This window comes from Grampus griseus (assembly GCF_964374135.1).
Source record: "Grampus griseus genome assembly, chromosome: 10".
NCBI lineage: Eukaryota > Metazoa > Chordata > Mammalia > Artiodactyla > Delphinidae > Grampus > Grampus griseus.
The window spans coordinates 36,938,351-36,958,892 of record NC_139004.1 but is presented as its reverse complement, the minus strand read 5'-3'; the positions used below and the strand labels follow the sequence as shown (position 1 = coordinate 36,958,892).

The 20,542-nt window shown below is 51.5% G+C and overlaps 1 protein-coding gene across 4 annotated transcripts in view; it reads right to left on the bottom strand.

The window, feature by feature from the left end:
* CPNE5 (copine 5) overlaps positions 1-6,736 on the bottom strand; it is a gene marked incomplete at both ends in the record, with an annotated part of 89,748 nt that extends 83,012 nt beyond the window's left edge. For all 4 annotated transcript variants that reach the window (XM_082663581.1, XM_082663582.1, XM_082663583.1 and 1 more), the window contains one exon: positions 6,642-6,736. In XM_082663581.1, the coding sequence (XP_082519707.1) occupies positions 6,642-6,736 (95 nt within the window). The remainder of the gene's footprint in view (positions 1-6,641) is intronic.
* Positions 6,737-20,542: the final 13,806 nt, after the last annotated feature.

Sequence of the window (20,542 nt, the reverse complement as noted above, 5' to 3'; positions counted from 1 at the left end):
CAGCAGAGGTGAGTGACATTAGGAGACAGAGGCACCTTGTAATGTTTTGGAATCACACTAACTCTTTTTTTCTTGACCAGGAAACTAGCAGGAAAAGAGGTTGTCAGGGGTCCAGCCAAGCTGTGCTTGGAAAATCAGTCCCCAGTCACTTAACACTGGCTGTCCACTGACTGCAGGAAAATCTGAGGAGTCAGTCCTCAAAGACACCAAACTCGAGGCCCCTTGTAGCCCCAGGGATCTCAGATACTCTGTGGGTCACCTGGAAAGCCTCCTTGTGGCAGAGGCCATGGCTGTCCACCCAGCAAGCATTCCTCACTCCCTTCCTAATAGAATCCACGCTGGTTCAGTTATCTGATGCAGATGGCCTAAAGTCAGAGAAGGTAGGCTCCTGTCCTTTGTTGCTGTTGACTGATTGTGTATCCCCCCAAATTTATACATTGAAACACTAACCCCCAATGTGCTGGTATTGGAGATGAGGTCTGTGGGAGGTAACTAGGGTTATTTGAGGTCATGAGGGTGGGTCCTTCATGATGGGATTAGTGCCCTTATAAGAAGAGCTTGCTCTCTGCTCTCACCTTCTCTCTCTGCCATGCGAGCACAGTGAGAAGGTGGCCATCTGAGGCCAGGAAAGAGGGCTTACCAGAATGTGACACCCTGATCTTGGACCTCCATCCTTGAAAACTGTGAGAAATAAATTTTTCTTTCTCTTGTTTAAGTCACCCAGTCTATGGTATTTTGTTTTGCCAGCCAAACTGACTAATATACTGGCCTGGGGTGGACATGAGACCTGCCTTTGGCCACTGAAATAGAAGGGGAAGTCTGCTGAGAGATTTTGGGAGCGACTGTGCTTTCTAGATAAAAAGAAATTTTCAGAGAGAGGCCTTTGGTCCAATGTCTTGCTTCCTGTCTTTGGATGTGGTTGTGATACCTAGAAAAGAGGCAGTCATTTTGTAACAATGAGGCCCACCATTTGGATTATGGCAGAATAGAAAGATAGCTGCATCCTTGATGGCAAAGTGAGCTGACAAATCGGAACTGAGATAACCTACGTAGAGACTCACTGTGATCTGAGAAAAATAAATGTATTTTGGGCTTGACCTACCATCAGATTTTCTGTTACCTACAGCCAAAGCATTCCTAACTGAATCTGATTCCTCTGTGCCCAAAACTTGTTCCAGCCTTATTCCCCTCACCTCCTCCCCACCCTCTCTTCCCAATGGTAGGTCATCTCCAGCAATGGACTTAGGTCTGAGCAGGGAGACCTGTGGGCTGGAAGAGGACAGATGGTAAGCTACTACCCTATGGTCTAGATGCCAGGGAAGGCCAGCTGCAATCCCATGACTCTTTCTGGTCTCTGCTCCCTAGGGATTCCTCTGGTTCCGGGTTTGCCTGGCATCCCTGAGCAAGGAAGGCCTCTCATCCTTGCAGATAGAGTACCTACTTCTTGGCTACATCTACCATGGTTGGTACCCAGGCCCTACCATGATTCTCATCCTTGGAGACCCCAATCCTCAAACTCAAGAGGCTCTCAAGGTTTTGAAGTCTGAGGAAACTGGATTTGGATCCCCTTCTCCAAAACACACTAACTGTACAGCCTTGGGCCGGTTCCTTAACCTGAGCCCCGATTTCCTAATCAGCAAAAAGGGGAAAATACTACTAGTATCTTTCTAGTTCATAGGATTGTTGTAAGCTTAAAAAAGATGCAGTAATTGTGGTAGGCAGAAATCTAAGATGGTCCCTGCAATTCCCACCCCCGGTGTGCAAGCCTGCACAATCCCTTCCCCTTGAGTGTGAGTGGGACCTGGGAATATGATAGGATACTCACTTCTGTTACTTTATATCAAGTAGCAGACTCTGGAGAGATTATCCCGCTGGCTTTGAAGAGGGAAGCTGCCATGTTGTGAGAGGCCCACATGGCTGGACCTGAGGGCAGCCTGTAGGAGCTAAGAGCCCCAAACCAACAACCAAAAAGAACACAGGACTTTAACCTTACAGCTGCAAGGAATTAAACTCTGCCAGCAACCTAAATGAGCTTGGCTTAGACCCCAAGCCTCAGATGAGATCACAGCCCCTGCAGGCACCTTGATTTCAGCTTGGAGAGACCCAGAGCAGACAAGTCAGCTGTGCTGTGCCTGGGCTTCTGACCTACAGAAACTGTGAGGTAATAAATGGCTGTTGTTTCAAGCTCTAGGACTATGGTGATTTGTTATGCAGCAATTGAAAACTAATATAATAGTCTGAGTTTGTACCAAATTGCTATTTGAGTAGGTTAAAAACAGCTGACTACAGGCAATTGCATATGGTTCAGCCTAGTACAGATGTTAATGCCTGGCATGTAGTAAGCACTCAATAAATCCCACTGTTTTTATTCCTCTGGCTCCACTAAACAGTATCTTAATGTAGTCAGTGGCTGAATAGACCTCTTTTTCCTAGCAATGGCTCTAACAGCTGCCACACTGCCCCCAGGCTCCTCCTTCCCCCAAAGCCACCCTCCCCCTGCCTGTCAGAAGACAGTGTTCTGAGCCCATTCACACCCCTTCTGAGAGGCTGAGGGCACAGCTCTTGAGCTAGGCTGCCTCTCCAAAACGCCAACCTGAACAGACAGCAGAAAACAACATCTCTGGGGCAGAGGCAACAGCTGCCCACCAGCCCCACGTCAGCTGGAGGGGAGAGGGCAGCTGCTTGAGAGATCCCAGCAGGGCTAAGCCACCACCTGCCTCTGGACTGTCCCCTCCTTGCCTTCCCTGTGGGTCTCAGGAGCCCCGCCATGTAGAATCGTTCAGTGGTTCTGCCAGCAAGACCCCGTGGAAGTGCACAGGTTTCCTGTTACATAAAAAATGCAAATTGCTCTTTCTAACCAACACGCTGGTCTGGATCCCTGCATCAGACGAGGCACAGAGAAATAGTGGGGCCCTTGGGAACAGGACACTGGACAGGTGAGTTTTGACTGGGTCTGCAGGGAGGCTAATAAAGTCAGGAAAGGTCTGGAACAGACCAACAGAGAAAAGAGAAGCTCGTGGCTCACACTTTCTACGATGTCTGCTGGAATCTGGTTTCACAAACCATCTACCTTACTCCCAAAACAACCCCTCAGAATCTCTAAATGTACACAGTATGTCAAATATATGTCAATAAAGCTGGGGGTAGGGGGAAATAGAACTTTCTAGATGGATCAGATCTCCAGGACCCAAACAAACCAGCTATAGAGACAGATTTTTCTTTACTTTCAGGTGTCAAATAATAGGCAACATAAATTACTATTCATGGCTTAATCCATTTACTCCTTCTACTGTGATAAGGATTATTACACTTACTTTACAGGTGAGGAAACCACAGCCCAAGTTAAGTGCTTTACCCAAAATCACAGGGATTTGAACCCAGGTAGACAGACCCCATAGACTCATGTTCTTACAAGCCTTGAGCCAGACAACCAGAGGCTTTAAAATCTTTGGCCCGAGTTTACCAAAATCAGTGAAAACAATTGTTTGGGAGTAGACTATAGATTAGCCCAGGAGACACCCAACACAAAGAAGCAGGGGCCCAAACACATCCATCCCACAGTGTCACCTGCCTTCAGCAGAGGCTTGGATGGGCCTCTGCTGTGGTCCTGTGCTAGGGCTCAGATATGCCCCTGTGCCAGACAGCTTTGCTCAGCTAGAAGTGTCCTAGGATAGGCATGGTGGGGGTCAGGTCCTCCCCTAGGCAACAGCAGAGACCTCCTAGGGCTGGAGGGGATGGCAGGGACCTTCCTAAGGAGCAGAAGGGAAAGGAACTAGCTCCCAGGAATCCTAGTTTCCAGTTCCTTTGAAACACTGGCCCCCTCATCCCCAGCTGCCCATTCTGAAGCCCCCTGGAGCTCTCAGTCCACCAACCCCTCTGCCTGCCCTACTATTCCCTGCCCACCAGCAGGTGTCACCTAGATGCTCAGGGCAGGGGCACCCTGTAGCCTCCTCCCCCGGGCTCAGTCAATGCTGACCATGAGATGCAGGGGAGAAGGCCTTGGCTCTCATTAACTGGTGGCCATGGAGTATAGAATATGCTGGAGAGAGCCATTCTGTGCAGCTCTCCCTCCTCCCCATCCTCCTCCTCCTTGCCTCCTTTTCCTTTTCTCTCTCTCCCTCTCTCGATCTGTTCTAGAAACTGGATAGTTAGACCTGGTTGAGGCAAACAGATGGATCTACAATTTCAAGTTTATTCACATTGTTTTCTTGCCTCCCTTCCGTTCCAGGTGACTCCTCCCTCCTCACCCCTTCCTACCAAAACTCATTATTCCCCACTCTCTGGCTTTTGGGAGGGCAGGAGCAGAGCCTGGGTCATGCCCTTCTCAGGTTGATGTCCCATGAAGGGGAATGAACACCAGGGTTGATCCCAGAACCACATCCCCCAGGAACTCAACCGCATCCCTAGGTACTGCTTAGGCAAAAGGTTTGAGTCTTTGGACACCTCTGCTTCCAGAGAGCAAACAGGAGGGGCCAAGTGCTACTGCCTTACAATAATCACTGTAGTTATTTATTGAGCACCTACTGTGTGCGAAGCAAGTGCAAAGCAGCATGCTGGATGCTTCATGATCCTCTACTCCTGTAAATTAAGTCCTCCAACAGTATTCAGTGAGGACCTGCTACATGCCAGCCATGCTTCCAAGCATGAGGGGTACCTCTGTGAATAAGGTTTCTCCACGAATAACAGGTTCGTTGTTTGCACTTGACAAATGGGGGAAAGCGAGGTTAAAAGTTTGCCCCAAGTGGTAGAGCAGATTCCATTTTAAAGAATCTGATTCCAAAGCCACAATGCCCTGTGCCCTCTGCCTCCTCTGGGTTCGTGGGTCTGAGTCAGGGTGGGGATCGCTGCCCTCAAATGCTTACAAAGTTGCTTTGGGGGAAGAGGAATGAAGTCTGCACACCTGAGATGTCTTCAGAGGTTTTGTGCTCAATATGTGAGAGACCCGGTGGCCCAGGCTGAGTGCTCAGGACCCAGGGAACACAGAAGGCCGTGATTTGGGCTGCGTGTCTCTCAAGGGTGAGAAGGATGGCTGGAAGTGCGGAGCACGAGGCCGGGCTTTTCAGGATGGGGGGACACGAACTGGCAGAGATGAAGGCAGGGTGAGATATGGATGGAGATTGTGCTGTTCAGAGGCTCTGAGGTGAAAAGCCTCCCGAGACAGCTCCGACACAGGCATGACTGAAGGCTGGGAAGGAGCATCTGGCGCAGGGCTATGCACCAGCAGGGAAGGGAGGACAGGCTGGGGCAGCTGTGGATGGCTGAGGAGGTGAGGCCGGCGCTAATGGGCAGTCAGGAATCTCCCAGCAGAGTAATGGCAAGATGCAAATGGCCTTGGGAGATAATTCTGACAAAACCGTATGTGGGACCATAGGGGAGACATGTGGTGTTATCACAGGAGCCCCCAGAAGGGCCTGATGCAGGGGCCAGCTATGTTCAACTTCATCAGCCCTCACTCCCACTCACCCTAAACCGCAGCCCTCCGCCAATTCCTTCCCTCTTTCACATCCCAGCCCAGTTCCCCTGGCTCCATCTACACCTCCCCAATGCCACAACTTGGGAACACAGGGTTGGGGGTGCCATGAGGGTGGGTGAAAGGTCTGATCAAAGAGAGGCCTGGGCGATTTGGAACAAGTGCACACCCAGGACCCCGGAAATGCTGTTGGTCACTTGGGGCAGGGGAATGGAATTTCCAGCAGAAACTCAAGAGGTAGCCTCTGCGTAGGCCACAGTGCCCCCTCACAATCCCAGCAAGGCAGTGACCCTAGGCCAGCCACAGGGTGCCTGCACTAGGGATAAATTCCCCCTTCCCTACTTGTATCCCTTACTGCCTGTGGCAGCCTTCCTCTCACATAGGAGAACCTGGGGGAGACCCAGCTTAGATGAAGAAGTGACTCCCAAAGCCTGTGTGACACGACTGAGGATTTGGGGGTGGCAGCCCACAAAAACTCTCCTCCCCCTCCCCTGCTGGACTCTAAAATTCCACACTCATCGTTCTAGTCCTTTGGCTTAAGATTTTGTACGCCCAGTTATTGTTTTTTTAATGGTGCAACTTTAAGTCGTTATCAATTATCCACATCTCAGGACGAATGAGTCAATCTGATCCTTTCCTGAGAGTCAGTTTTGTTGTTGGAGGTGAAGAAAGGCTTTCAAATCCTGGGGTCTAGAATGGTGGGTGGGTAAGGGAGGACAGGGTGAGGGTGTTGGGGCAAAGGAGGGGGGAGAAAAGAGGGAAGGAGGGCACAAAAGGCAGAGGCTGGGCACGCCTGGGAGGGATGAGGCAGATCATTCTCTTCTGGATTTGGGGAGGGGATGATCAGAAATAGACTGCTGTGAAGACCCTGCTATGTCTTTTCACTACCTCCCTCTCCCCAAACGGGCGTCTGGACCCCCGTTCCTGTGTCTTCTCTCCTCGCAACAACAGCCCAGAGTGCAAACTTTCTGGGATACGACCCTAAGCCTGGCTTCCCATTCCGCGGTCGCCACCCGTGGCTGGGCAGGGGCTCTTGCAGGACAGGCAAAGGGGCGTCCTGGAGAAGAGGTCACTCTGTAAGGGGGCGCACGGAGGTAGATGGTCGGAGCCAAAGGGGCGCAGGGCCTCCGGGGCCAGGGGCGGGGCCGGGGGCCAGGACCAGCGGGCTCACCTGCAGGACACGGTGATCTCCACCTTGGTGGCCGGGATGCTGCCCGCCAAGGAGTCGAACTCGCTCAGCGACGCCATGTCCTCGGGCTGCTCCATAGCCCACCGCGCCCTCCACTCCAAATTAGTAAATCCCTGCGCGATTCACGCCTCCTCCGGAGCAACCGAAACCCTGGGCTCTCCCCCAACTCCGGAGCCGGGGCTGGGCGGCAAAGGGAGGAAAGAGGAAAGCGAAGAGGGGGCGTGGGAAGTGAGAGAGGGAAGCGGGGCGGAGGGAGCGGGGGCAGAGGATACAGGAGGGGGCGCGGGTAACGCGACGAGGAGGCTGGGGGCCCAGCGGAGAGGCGCAAAGAGCACAGAGAGCTGAGGCGCAGCCGGGAGAGGCGGAGGAGCGCGGGGAGAGGGCACCGGGAGGGACGCGCGGAGTCGTGGAGGGGGCACCGGGAGAGGGGCGGGGAGCTTGGGGCGGGGACAGAAAGGGTGCAGGAGAAGGAGAGGGGTGTGGGGGGCCGGATGGGGCGCGAGCTGCGGGGGTGGCCGAACTCAGGCAGCGCGGAGCGAGCCCGGAGCGCAGGGGCTGCGGCGCCTCTCGCTGGGTCTCCGCGGCGGGGGTGGGGACGCGGCTGCGAGCGCCACTTCCTCGGCTCGGGCTCTGACTCCGGGGCTCCCGGGCTGCGGGAAAATCAAATCTGCCCGAAGCCGCCACCTCCCGCCACCCGGGGCGGGCTGCGCGCCGGGTGCGCGAGCGCCGGAGGGGACGCCCGCAGGGGCCGGGGCGGGGCCGCGGGCGGGGTCTGCGCACTAGTGTGAATGTGTCCGTGCGAGCATGTGAATCTCTGTGCGTGTGGCGGGCGTGGAGACGCGGCTCCAGATGCTGTGAGCCTGGGGAGTGACAGCTAGAGATGGTCTCGGCCGTGCGCGTCTCCGTCTGCGCCCGCCCTCCACTCCCCACCTCCCTGAGGGGTCTCCATCTCCGGGGAGGGAAAGGGATGTGTGAACCAAGGGGCATCTGTATGAGAAGGGTCTATGCGGAGCGGGGGTGGGGAGGGACCTGTGCAAAAGAGACAGCAACCCCCAACCAGAGGTTTGGAGGGGGGGATCTTTGCTGAGGGTGCGCTCCAACGGAGGGCAGGTCTCAGTCCAGAAACAGATTACACATCTCCTGGGGAAGCATGTGGGGCCGACCCCGGTGTCTGGAGGAGCCGCCTCGGTTTCCCAGTGAGGGTCCTTAGGCCTAGGCAGAGTGGGTGCATGGGCGCTCCCCCATCCGCCTCTGGTTCTCGCCGGGCCTGGCCACGCGAAGTCAGCCACCTAAGCCACGCGACAGTGCCCTCCCCATCCCCGGCCCGTCGTGACCACACGGCTTAACCAGCCCCCAGGTCTAGAAGCTTCCTCCAGCCAGACAGAGGGCGGCCCGAGATCCTCGGGGGTTCTCTGCAACCTGCACCAAGTAGGCGCCTGCTGTGTGCTGGGCTCTGATCCCAGCCGTGGGAGCGAGGAGAGAGTTGAGGCACCTCTCAGGCGGGCCCCCTCCCAGCCAGGCCCGTTGCGGCCCCACCCTGCCCCAGTTTCGCCCTTCTGGGTTTGCTGCGCTGTGGCGTCTCTCCAGGGCTTCGCACAGAGGGTCGTCTCCAGGAAATCTCCAGCGACCCCTTCTCAGCCTCAGTCTCACCCTTGCGGAGCTGAAACCTCCTCCGCGCCCACCGCCGGGCGGGCGTTTGGACGCGACGCGCCCCTGTGCCCCGGGGAGGGGTCCTGGCGAGGCCTAGAGCCTGAGGCTGGCCCTGGAAAAGCCACGCCCCGCGGGCCTGGCTTTGGCAGCTGGGCCTTAACAGGCGCCTCGAGATTCTGTTTGAAGTCAATTCCCAGAACATCAGATACAGCCAGAGTCAAAGATAAATAAGAACACATTCATCGGCCCGGGTTAAGTGTTTTCCTTTTACCCATGGCTCAGGATTGGCTGCACTGTGTTCTGCAACCTGGGACCCGACAGCAAGAACAAAGGCGCTGGGATGCCCAGGGCAGCGGGGGCTTGCTGCGTCAGAAGGCTCCACTCTCCGGTTTGGGCTTAAGACCCTCTCTGCAGGATAAGTCGGGCCTCCTTTTCTGAAGGATGCAAAACTGGGCTTGGACTCTCTGTTCCCTCCCCCCACCCCATACCTGTCCTACACATGTTCCAGACATACTTGTGGAATATGTTATCCATTCATTCTACCAGTATTTACAGAATACCTGCCCTGTGCCTGGCCAGGTGCTAGGGCCCCTTGGAAAACTTCCTTGGTAACAGTGATAACCACCATTCCGTTTTCGAAGAGACTATCCTGGGCCAGACACCATGCTTAATTTTTAAGATATTATTTGCGTACTACAAAATTCCACCATTTTGTGTACAATTCAGTGGTTTTAAATATATTCACAAGGACTATGCGTGAGTATAAATTCTCAAAATAAGTACAGGCATGAGGTATTATTATCCCAGGGAAGCTAAGTAACTCGCCCATGATCACCCAGCTGGGAACTGGCAGAGTGAGAATTTGAACCCCAGCCATTGAGACCAAAGCCTGACTGAACAAACCTTGACTGCCTCCTAGGATGGGGCCAGATGATGGAGGGTCTTAAAAGTCATCCATGAAATTAGGCCCAGTTGAGGAGGACAACAGGTGGGACCCACTGTAGGTAATTAAGCAGGTGAGTGGTGAGACTGAAGTTCTACCACATAACCTTGTAATGTGACAGCATCTGGTCACATAACCTTGTAATGTGACAGCATCCCCTGATTCTCTTTCTAGAAAAATTCTGGAACTTGTCTGTTTCTCTCCGTTCCCCCTCAGTCATTGCATTTCCATGGCTGGCTCTTTGGGGAAAAAAAATTATACTGGGCACCGTCTCTGTGCTAGGTGCTGTGTTAGGCTCAGAGAATAAAGAGGTGAAAAGGACACAGTATCTGTCCCCAAAGAGTTCCAGGCCAGTGGGGACCCCAGGACATGCAGAAAATAAATGACAATGCAGCATGAGGAATGCTGTTGAGGTAGGTATAAAGGGCCCAGAGAGTAGAGAAGAGTGACCAACAGCTCTACCCCAGGAATGGGCACAAGGGAGGGTCAGGAGCAACTGCAAAAAGGAGGTGACACTGAGATAGACATTGATGATGTCTGTTTGGTTCCCTCAGAGCAGACCCCGAGAGAAAGATTTAAATGTGAGCAGGTTATTGGGGAGATTAAGGAAATGCTATGTGGGGAGTGTGGAGGTGAGGTAAGGAAGGCAGCCTATAAGGGTGGTTTATCAAACCAGTTATCACTGTGGGCAACTAAGGCTCATTCCCACTGAGAAGCTCTAGGAGACCATACAAAACACACCTCACACTTAGCCCACCAGAGGGGCGAGGGAGCAGGGGTATGTATACACCAACTTTCATCAGTCACTGCCTCAGTGGCTGAGGGCTGCTTCTGGAGGGCTTTAATTCCCTGACACTTCTGGCCTGACCAGCACAAAGTGGCAATGCAGGTTCCAGAAGCCAGAGAAAGCATCAGGCAAAGAAGTACAGGTGCTGACAGTTGGATGTGGGGCTGGAGTGCACTGAAGTGGTAAAGGTGAGGGTACAGACAGGACGGTGGCTGCTACGGATGATGAACTAACTTCTGCCTGGAAGACAAGGCTGAACAGGTGCTCCTGGCAGGGGACCAGCATGATTAAGGGCCAGAGAGCTGTGTTTGGGGACCCTAGTGTGGCTGGAGCACAGGATGAAAGTGGCAGAGATAGAATATGAGGGCAGAAGGTGAGGGGCCATGATGCAAGGCCATGGGCCTTGGCCTCCTCTGGGCACAGAGGCTTTTCAGAAGGGGACACTGAAGGAGAGGTGGTCTGAAAGACACCCCATAGTTACATAGCTAACCAGTGACCGCAGAACACAAAACTTGCTGATCAGGCCCAGAGCAAAATGCTCACAGTGCTCGTGCAAATGAATTGCTGATGGTTCAAAAGCAGTCTATGGGTGTTGACATTGGAGAGGTCATTTCTTCTTTGAGGGATATGATAGTGTCAAGTAACTGAGGTCACCTGTGATATTTAGGCAAGCCAGCCGGCAGGCCATCAGGCACTGCAGACGTGTTGTCTGGGCCTGGCAACCAGATTAGAGCCAACCACAGCTCTGCCCACCCCACCATGTAACCAATGCTTGTCCCTCTGATTACAAACTGTGAGCACAGAATGGGCCATGTCCAGAAGATTTGGAATAATCAGCATCAGCGTTTTGTCTTTGCCATCCAAGACTGCAAACATACTCTCATCTGACCTAATCCGCAGTGTTAATGACGGCAGAGCAATTTCGAGAGGCAACCCGCAGCATTGATAAGGAGAGGAAAAGCACCACAGGGCTTGGGAGGCAGAGCTCACAGATGAGGCAGCTGCTGTCTTCCACCCTCCCCCAGGCCTGTCGTGTAAATGCTGCCCTCAGATCTGCCCTGTTTGAGGCTGGGGATGGTAAGACAAAAGGAACACAGAGGAGCAGAAGATGGAGTGAGCATGGGACAGGGGAGTGGGGGCTAACCATACTGCACCTCAGAACAAGCTGGAAAAAGGCCTTCTTTACTTTGGGTAAATGCATCCCTGAGCCAGCCAGGGCACATGGCTTGTGGAGCAGACTATGGGCTTGATTTGAGCCTCCACTTACTCCCTTGGCTGGGTGCCCCTGTGAGGTGAACGCCCTGCACCACTGTACATGGGAGCCCTGGGGAGATGGAAAGACAGAGGGCGTGACAGGAACCTGAAACCACTGTGGCAGTAGAGAGGTAGGGGAGATGCAGTGTCTGATTCCATCCATTAATAGAAATGCTAGAAGGGGCTTGGTTGGAGACCATCTAGGTTAAACCCCTTCTTTCACTCAAAAGTTTAGAGAGGGGGAGTAAAGGACTCAAGGTCACCTGACTCTTCCCTCAATAAGAAACTCCACTAAGAACAGCAAGGTCAGGCACCCAAGTGCAGTGCGGACCTGCCTGAGAAGGTCTGAGGAGCAGCCATGTTCTGCTGGGGTGGAGGAAGAGGCACAAGCTGGCCACAGGGCTCTCCACACCTCCAGCCCCCATTCCTCCTGGAGATGCCCCACCATCCCAACTGGAACCCCACCCTGCCCCTCCTTTCTGCCTCTCCCCACATCACAGCATGGCTAGATCAGTCATCTGGGCAAAGGGAAGCCCCAGGGCCTTCCAGCTGCTGGTGCAGCAGCCTTTCCCGCCCCTAGGATCCCATCTGCGCCCCCCACTCCCACCCCTGGGCTTCCTCTCTCACTTCTCTTGTGCTCCTCCTTCCAGTCTCTCCTGTTTTTCCAAGTGAGGGAGGCCTCCCTGCCTTTTCAGTCTAGCTACTAGAATCTTCACACCAGACAGGGGATCCACTTGAAACCAGAGTCGGGTTACGTCACTCCTCTGCTTCAGACCCTGCCCTGGCTTCCATCTCTCTCTGTGGTAAAAGGACTTGATGGGCCATGGGCTCTGTGACCTCTCTGACTTCATCTCGTCCTTCTCTCCCCCTCACAGTCCTCACTCCAGCCACACTGGCCTCTTTATGGGCCCTGCAGGCCCCTGTCTCAGGGCCTTTGTACCTACTGTTCCTTCAGCCTAGAACACTTGTCCCGGGTCACCCAGGTCTCTGCCCAAATGCCCTCCCTGCAGGGGGCTTTCCTTGGCCACACTACCTAACACAGTACCTTGTTACTCTCAGCCCCCTGACCCTCCTTTATTTTTCCTCAGAGCAGTACCCTTGTCTGTTCCCCCATAAGAATACAAGTTTTATGCAAGCAAGAACTTTGCCTTGTTCATGGTTACACTCCCAGCTCCAAAGACAGTGCCTAGCACGTAATAGGTGCTCAGTTGATCGTATGACTACATGAAAAGTTCATCTCTCCCCTCTGAAACACTGACTCCTTCATGAGGACCCTTGGCTTCCACCTAGCAGTCCCAAACAGGGCCCAAGTCTTCCCTACCACATACATCTCACATCTAGCCTTCCATTTATTGAGCAAGCATTTATTGAGCATCTATTACGAATTCAGTTGTTGAATTGACAACTATCAGATTGAGAATCTCTGGGCTCCTTGACCAGTAGCACAGAGAAGGGAAGGGATTCTTTTTTTTTTTTTTTTGTGGTACGTGGGCCTCTCACTGTTGTGGCCTCTCCCGTTGCAGAGCACAGGCTCCGGACGCGCAGGCTCAGTGGCCATGGCTCACGGGCCCAGCCGCTCTGCGGCATGTGGGATCTTCCCGGACCAGGGCATGAACCCGTGTCCCCTGCATCGGCAGGCGGACTCTCAACCACTGCGCCACCAGGGAAGCCCGGGAAGGGATTCTTATCTATTTATTTTGTTTACTGAGAACCTACCATGTAATAAGCTTAGCAATAAGAATTTAACATCCATCACACACTGAATCCTCACAATAACTATGATGCTATTGTCTCGTTTGATAAAACTTTACTACCCTGTGCAGTGAGCTGGGCTAGTTCACTGCCAGGGATAGAGAGATGAGGGAGACCCAGTCTCCTCAGAAGCCCTGTCCAGTGGAATTGGAGCACTCGTTTTGAGTTATGCTGTAGGAATCTGTAGAATACGGGCCTTAACTTGCCCAAGCTCACACGGATAAGTGGCAGAGACAGGATGCAAACCCAGGACTGTGTGAGACCAAAGCCCCTGTCTTCGCCTGACACCAGCCTCTCTTGTTCCAATCTTCACTCAGGCCTTGTCTAGGTGACTCAGTGTCTGCAAGACAGCCCCTCGCATGTCCATGGGACCTAGTCCCAGCACCATGTGATCTGTGCTCAGAGCCTTGTCCCTTCCACTTTTCACCCTGTCCAGCATAGACATCACAGCGTGTCACTGTGCACCCTCCCCCCGCCACACACACATATTTAACCCAGTATTTAGCTCAGTATTGTTAGTTGCGGTATTGGAAACCTCAGTGCTGCAAAGGACTTGTAAGATAATGCAACTCACTTCGATTTTACAAATCTGAAGACTGAGTCCTAGAGAGGGAAAGAAATTGGCCCAAGGTTGTTTTGCTAATAAGCAGCAACTGGAGGTAAAAACTAACAGGAGTTCAGATTAGAATCAACTCCTAGACCTTTTTTCTCACCTCAGCTCCTTCAAGAAGGGATGGGTCCCCTTGACTTTATTTATAAATGCAAGTGTCCTATCTCTGGGCCTTTCGCAATAGGGCCAATGTGAACCTCCATCTCCCCACCCCCACCATCAGCCTTTTACACCCAACCAGGACCAGCCACATGGTTGCCCCCGGCCTTTCTTCCTGCCATTTCCTCTCCACCAGGCCCACATTCTACGCTTCTTTCAGGTAAAATCTCTTCCAGAAAGCTAGCCTGGATTCACCCAAGGTCACCGAGTTTCTCCTTCCATTGAACCTCCAAAACACTTCTCTTAGGTAGACACTTCTCTCTTCTCCTGCCTAGCAGGGGGCGTGCCCTGAAGGTCTTGGTCTTGGATCTTGGTCCTCCACAGCCTAGCCTTTCCCAGGCCTCAGCTTCCCTCTCTTCCTTTTTGCTGGATTTGATTACATTTGAATATATTACCCCCCAGTCGGCCAGTCTGCTCTTGGGCCTCCTGAACTCTCTCTCCACTTGATATCAGCCCATTTCCTCTTATTTTCGCATCTTGGGAACTGGAGAATGAATCCTCGCATTTGAATCTTCAGAAGCTTAAAAGCAGCCTATGTCCCTCCCTGCAGTCCCAGCCTCCCACCGACACACTTGACGATTTCCTGATTGGCCTGGGTGAGGGATGAGAGAGCTGGACTTTCAACTGGAAAGGCTTGATCGAGTCTATTCCCCCAAATCCCTCCCATTTCTCCCCTACCACAGTGGCTTGAGTCCCAGCCTCCCATCAACACACTTGATGACTTCCTGATTGGCCTGGGTGAGGGATGAAACAGCTGGACTTTCAACTGGAAAGGCTTGATCGAGTCTATTCCCCCAAATCCCTCCCATTTCTCCCCTGCCACAGTTGAGGGTCTGCCTAGGCCTCAGGACTCTGTGCCCCTCCCCACCTCAGGCTGATGGGGTGGGGCAGGGGGCTATTTCCCACCCCACCCCCGCCCTCGGATTTTCCCTACACTGCTGCTCCTTAGCATGTCCCCTGGCTGTACCTGCACTGGGCAGTCTGAAAAGCCACCAAGGGTGAAACATTCTTTTTTTTTTTCCCCAAGCGCTAAATTCATTTTCATGCCAAGCTGCTTTTATCTGCCTGCCTGGCTGCTGAAGAAAACTGAAATGTGCACAAAATGCCACGAGCCTGGCTTTGTGTGGAAGCTGAAGTCCCAGTGGCCCTGCCCCTGGAGCCCGTCTGCTTGCATCTCCAGCTGCCTGATGTGATTTCCCTGAGTTTTATTAACTCTGGGCTCTGCACTGCGAGAGGAGCTCATCAGACACACTTCACATCTTGCCTCCTCCACCCCTGGCTAAGAAAAGTTGCTCTGATTACAGTAAGTATGTGTTCCCCAGTTCTCTGATAATTCTATCAGGAGCCAGGGTGAGGCTCAGGTGTCAGGGTTTGGGAGCTGCTGCTGACAGCCTCTCAGAGGCCGCCTGCCCGCCTGCCTGGGGGCAAGAGGCAGTGCTGGGTTGTCTCCATTCCAACCATTCATGTTATGACCTTGAACCCCTCATTCTATCTCTGCTTCTCAGGTTCCCCTAGCTTAAAAAATGGGGATGATGATACCCATACGCCCATCCCCTCCAAACTGATATAAGAGTCCAATTAGATGAGAATGTGCTGCAAGAAAATACCATCATAAAACTGCCCAGGTTTAGACCAGAGAAACCAAGTCTGGCCTTCTCATTCCATAGATGGAAAAACTATGGCTCAAGGAAGTTGCCAAGGTTACACAATGACCTGGCTCGAAAACCAGTTTCCATATTTTCTGAGCTGGAGGGAGGAGGGGGCAGAGAATGGTATGGAAACCATTCCTGTGGGAGTTTCGGGTATGACCGAGGGAGACAGCAGACCCCAAGCCTGAAGCTCAGCTCTGCCAAAACCCAGCCATCTGACGTGGAGCTTCATCCATGAAACGGATTCATCTATGAAACGGACATTATGATGTCTTGTTCACAGGCCTTCAGAGGGTTAAATGGAATAATACATGTAAAGCACCTGGCATGTGGTATGTTCCCCAAACATGAGTTTCTTCCCTTCTCGTTTTCTCTTAAAGTATCACAAATGCTTTCAAAAAGGGGAGGCACAAAGGGAACATTTTCTCTTAGAGCTCAATGTTTCCAAAGACAGTTGTGAACCTTGGACTCCCTTTCCTTGGGGGCTTTCCTTATACAGTGAATGTGAAATGGCCGTTTTCCCCGTCAGCATAACGAGGAAGTAGAAATATTGCTTTCTCCCTCCTTCCCCACCACCTCTGCTGTACAAGAGCTTCCTCACAGGTACTCAGGCCAGCAGCTTTTAATGGAGCTGTGGCCAGATCCTCACAAAGAGGAAAGTGAGTCTATGAGATTAGCTGAGTGGTGAGGCTAATACAGTTATGATCCAATAAACACACTGATTAGGGTCATTTGTGCTCCTTTCCTCCCTCCCTCCTTCTCCCCTCCTGCTGTGCCTTGGCAGGCTCTGCTTAGAAGGGTCTTGGAGATAACTAAGGCTGGAGCCTCCCAGCCAGCTTGGGCTGAGGATGCTCTAGGATGGAGAGACTGCAAGGCAGGAGTTTCGGGTCCTAATGCCTACCCTGCCACCAGATCATTCTCTTTTTCTGCACCTCATCTTCCTCCTCTGTACATCAAAGGTAGAGATAAAAGGGCTAAACTTGGGATCAGAAGTTCTCAAGTTCAAGTCCTAGACATGCCTTTTACTAGCTCTGCAACACTGGGCCTGTTATTCCATACATTCATTCACTTTGTACAAGGCTCAGTGCTACTTGTCTTTGGTCCGCAGTCTGCTCACCTGCAAATGGGCATAATAATGCCAACCACAGAAGATGGCTTTAGAGATTAAGAGAAAAATACATATAAGAAGCTTCCACAGACCATGGAACAGAGAAAGGGCAATAATTTCTTCTAAGGTTCTTTTTTTTAAAAATAAATTTATTCACTTATTTACTTTTGGCTGCATTGGGTCTTTGTTACTGCATGCGGGCTTTCTCTAGTTGCGGCGAGCAGGCTTCTCATTGTGGTGGCTTCTCTTGTTGCTGAGCACAGGCTCTAGGAGCACGGGATTCAGTAGTTGTGGCACGTGGGCTCAGCAGTTGTGGCACACGGGCTTAGTTGCTCCACGGCATGTGGGATCTTCCCAGACCAGGGCTCGAACCTGTGTCCCCTGCACTGGCAGGCGGATTCTTACCCACTGCGTCACCAGGGAAGTCCTCTAAGGTTCCTTCTGGTTGACTCTGAAAATATTTGCTATTGCTGGGCCTAAAAGAGGGGCTCCAAGATTACTTGCTGAATGAATGGCTTCAACTGTAAAGTGCAATATTAAGTGGCTAAGAGGGAGCTGGCTCTTTACAATGAGGCATGCTACAGAACCAGGCCCCGGGCACAGGGGCTCAAGCACCCTCACCATGCACGGAGGGCTTCTCCTCCATCTAGTCCAGTAGACAGGAAAGAGGGCTGGCGGGCCTGTGCCGACAGAGTCTTCCCAGGCCTTTTCAATGCCAGGCTGATGTCTCAATTCTGGCCCCACTCAGTCTGAGCAGCTGCTGGTTTTCCACACCCAAGGGGTGCCAGGCCTGGCTTAGAATCATGAAAAGGCATTGGTAGGCATCTGCCGTTTGAAGAAGCTGCAAGGCTAAACTGTATTCACACTGGCCTCTAGTGGCAAATTTCCAAAACAGCATTCTAAATGGAAATTCGGCAGCTGAAGGAATCTTCTCAGAATGACCTAGATTCAGAAATTTAGGGCTAATGGGGCCTTGCTCTGATCTTCGTTTGATGAATGAGAAAACCAAGTTTCAGAGGTAAAGTGATTCACCCAAGGTCACACAAAAGCCTCACATCTCACTGTCCACAAACCTGACCCAAAACTGGCCATCTGTGGTTTCAGACAGTTAGGGATCATGGATTACCTACTTGGAAGAACAAATAAGGACCCATTTTTCAAAATCAGACCAAGCCGGCCTTAGAGTGAGACCCTAACATGCTTTCTTCCCCTATACTTTGCTTCTTTTTTTTTTTGTTTTTCTCCCCTCTTTTATCTGTAAAAAAAAATGTTGCTGGAAGATCCCTATCCGATATTTACCTGAAAAATAGTAATCTACCCTACAGGCAACAGGGCTCTGAGGCCATGAAGTGCTTTGTAGGCAGTAAACTCTGCCACTTAAACAAATGTGCTCTTCAATGTTTCCTCCTCCACACGTTGCAAGAATGTAGTGCCAGAAGGGGCCACGGTGACAGCTCAGATTGGCTCGAGGATCTGAGGGTAGGAATCGTTTCCCTTGTGCAGGGAAAGCTATTTTGACATATTCTGGAGACACAGTCCAAAAATAAATCAAGCTGAGGACTTCCACAGGGCTTAGTGGAAAGGCTTTGCTACCATACCAGCTAAAGCCTGGGTTTGGAGACTTGGGGTAATGCTATTATTTCTGCAAATGGATCTCAAATCTTTTCCTGACAGAGAACAATTTTTAATTTGATTTATTCAGCAATAACCTCAAAGAATTGCATAAGGTGCTAAGAGAACTCCCAGAGGGGAATAAGACAAGGGTTTTTGCTCTCAGAGGTTAGCCCAGCGGGAGGGAGAGGTGTGCAAGGTCAGGCTGCTGAAACGTTGGTGTGAAAAGGCAGAAGTATGTGGTGGCTTCGAGGGCCGCCGGTAATAAGGACAGCTGTTTCCTAAATGCTGGTCCCTGTTCTAAGTACCTGCTCTAGCTCATTTAATCTTCACAATAGCCTTATGAGGTTAGGACCATTATCCTCATTTTATAGTTGAGGAAACTAAGGCACAGAGAGATTAAGAAACTATTAATAGTTCATCACACTGCTGCTAAGCGGTGAAGTTGGGCTCTGAACTCTGGCAGTCTGGTTCCAGAGCCCTTTATCCTCAATGTCATAATTGCTGATGACCTCTCCCCTGAATTTCTGTGATATCTACTGAACCATACCATCTCACCCCCTCTGGTACCCTCACAGGATCTTAGTGTCACACATGGCCTGATGTCCGCGGTGTACTAAATGGGAACGGAAGGTGGAAGAGCATTGTTTCTTAAAGCTCAATCTTAGCAGCCAAAGCCAAGAGCTTTGAACCCCTTCCGTTTTCTAAGACCACTACTGGTCTAGGAGGCAGAAGAAAAGGTTACTGTCCTGATTGCTCCATGCTCTAGGAACCACTCCCCACCCCAATTTCATGTTGACAAACATGACCTTTAGGCTCTCACCACTCAAAGTGTAGTATCTGGACCAGCAGTCACCATCTCCTGGGAGCTGGTTAGAAACCCAGAATCTCTAGTCGGATGCTGAATCCGGATCTGCTTTCTAGCAGGCTCCCCAGTGATTCTTGAGTGTGGCAAAGAGTGAGAAGCCCTGGGCTAAGACCCTTGGGGGCCACGCACTTTCCAGTCTGGGTACCAAACTTCTAACCCATCCCATGGGCAGTTGTTTGAAGGCTTCTTTCGTTGGCTTATCTACTCCCAACTTCAAGCCTTCTCTAAAAAGTCTGGAATCTCCTACCCTTCCCACCAAAGCTATATATCTCCTGTCCCTTGATTAGCTCTCACAGTCCCACAACCTATCTTCATTAATCTCCACCTAAGTTACAAACTCATCCTGCATTCTCTGTGTAACCTACCTTCACCTTGATCTATTTGAGCTGTGACTGAAATGAGCTATCTGTGCCCTAGCACACCCCACTTCCACAAGACTTGTCGTAACTGTACTTTTCCAGAGAGGGTGTAGACACTCGTATGACAAAGGGATCAACCAGGATTCCTTTTACACAAGCTCCCTTTACACAGAGTCAGGAATTTCTATATCTCTGGCTAACTGGCAGAATCACTGGAAACTGAAACAGTTCAAGTTTTACTCTTTGAGGTCACATCCTTTATGAAAACTGGCATATGTTGCATGTGTGATCACCTTGGCATACATTTGGTATATTATCCAGAAACAAGGAGCTGTGCCTGTGTAGCTCTTCCCAGTGTAATCACAACCTTCTTTACTTCTCAAAGTAGCGATAATACGTTTCCACCTCTCTCAATGACCTGGGTGAAAGCAGGGATTTTCAGGATTATAATTCTGGAAGGTCAGTGGTTGAGTGTCTTATTCCTTGCTCCTAGAGGTGGGTCCAATTATGTCCACCCAGTCCAGGCTGAAAGAAATGTATTTCTATTTTCCCAGAATAGTACTCTATACCCCAAAACCATCTCTGGGAGGTTACAAAGTCATTTATATAGTTTGTTGATGGGTTCTGCTTTTTTGTTTTTCAGAGAAGAGAGACAGAAAGATGGAGAAAGAGGCTGAACATGGGGAAGGCTTGGGGAACAGAACCTTGTTTGGCCATTCCATAAAGTAAATCACCATTTCCAAAATATGTAGAGTGATAAGGATGAACAGTTAAGCTATAATCCCCTTTTCAATCAACAAACTACCCATTTAAGAAAACAAACACAATGGGGCTTTCCCTGGTGGCGCAGTGGTTGAGAGTCTCCCTGCCGATGCAGGGGACACGGGTTCGTGCCCCGGTCCGGGAAGATCCCACATGTCGCGGAGCGGCTGGGCCCGTGAGCCATGGCCTCTGAGCCTGCGCGTCCGGAGCCTGTGCTCCGCAATGGGAGAGGCCACAACAGTGAGAGGCCCGTGTACCACAAAAAAAAAAAGAAAACAAACACCACAACACATTTTGCCTCTGGGCTTGTGATGACATGCAGGTGTATCTCTTCCAAGTTCAGGGAATGGTTCGGGTCTCTCAGCACATCC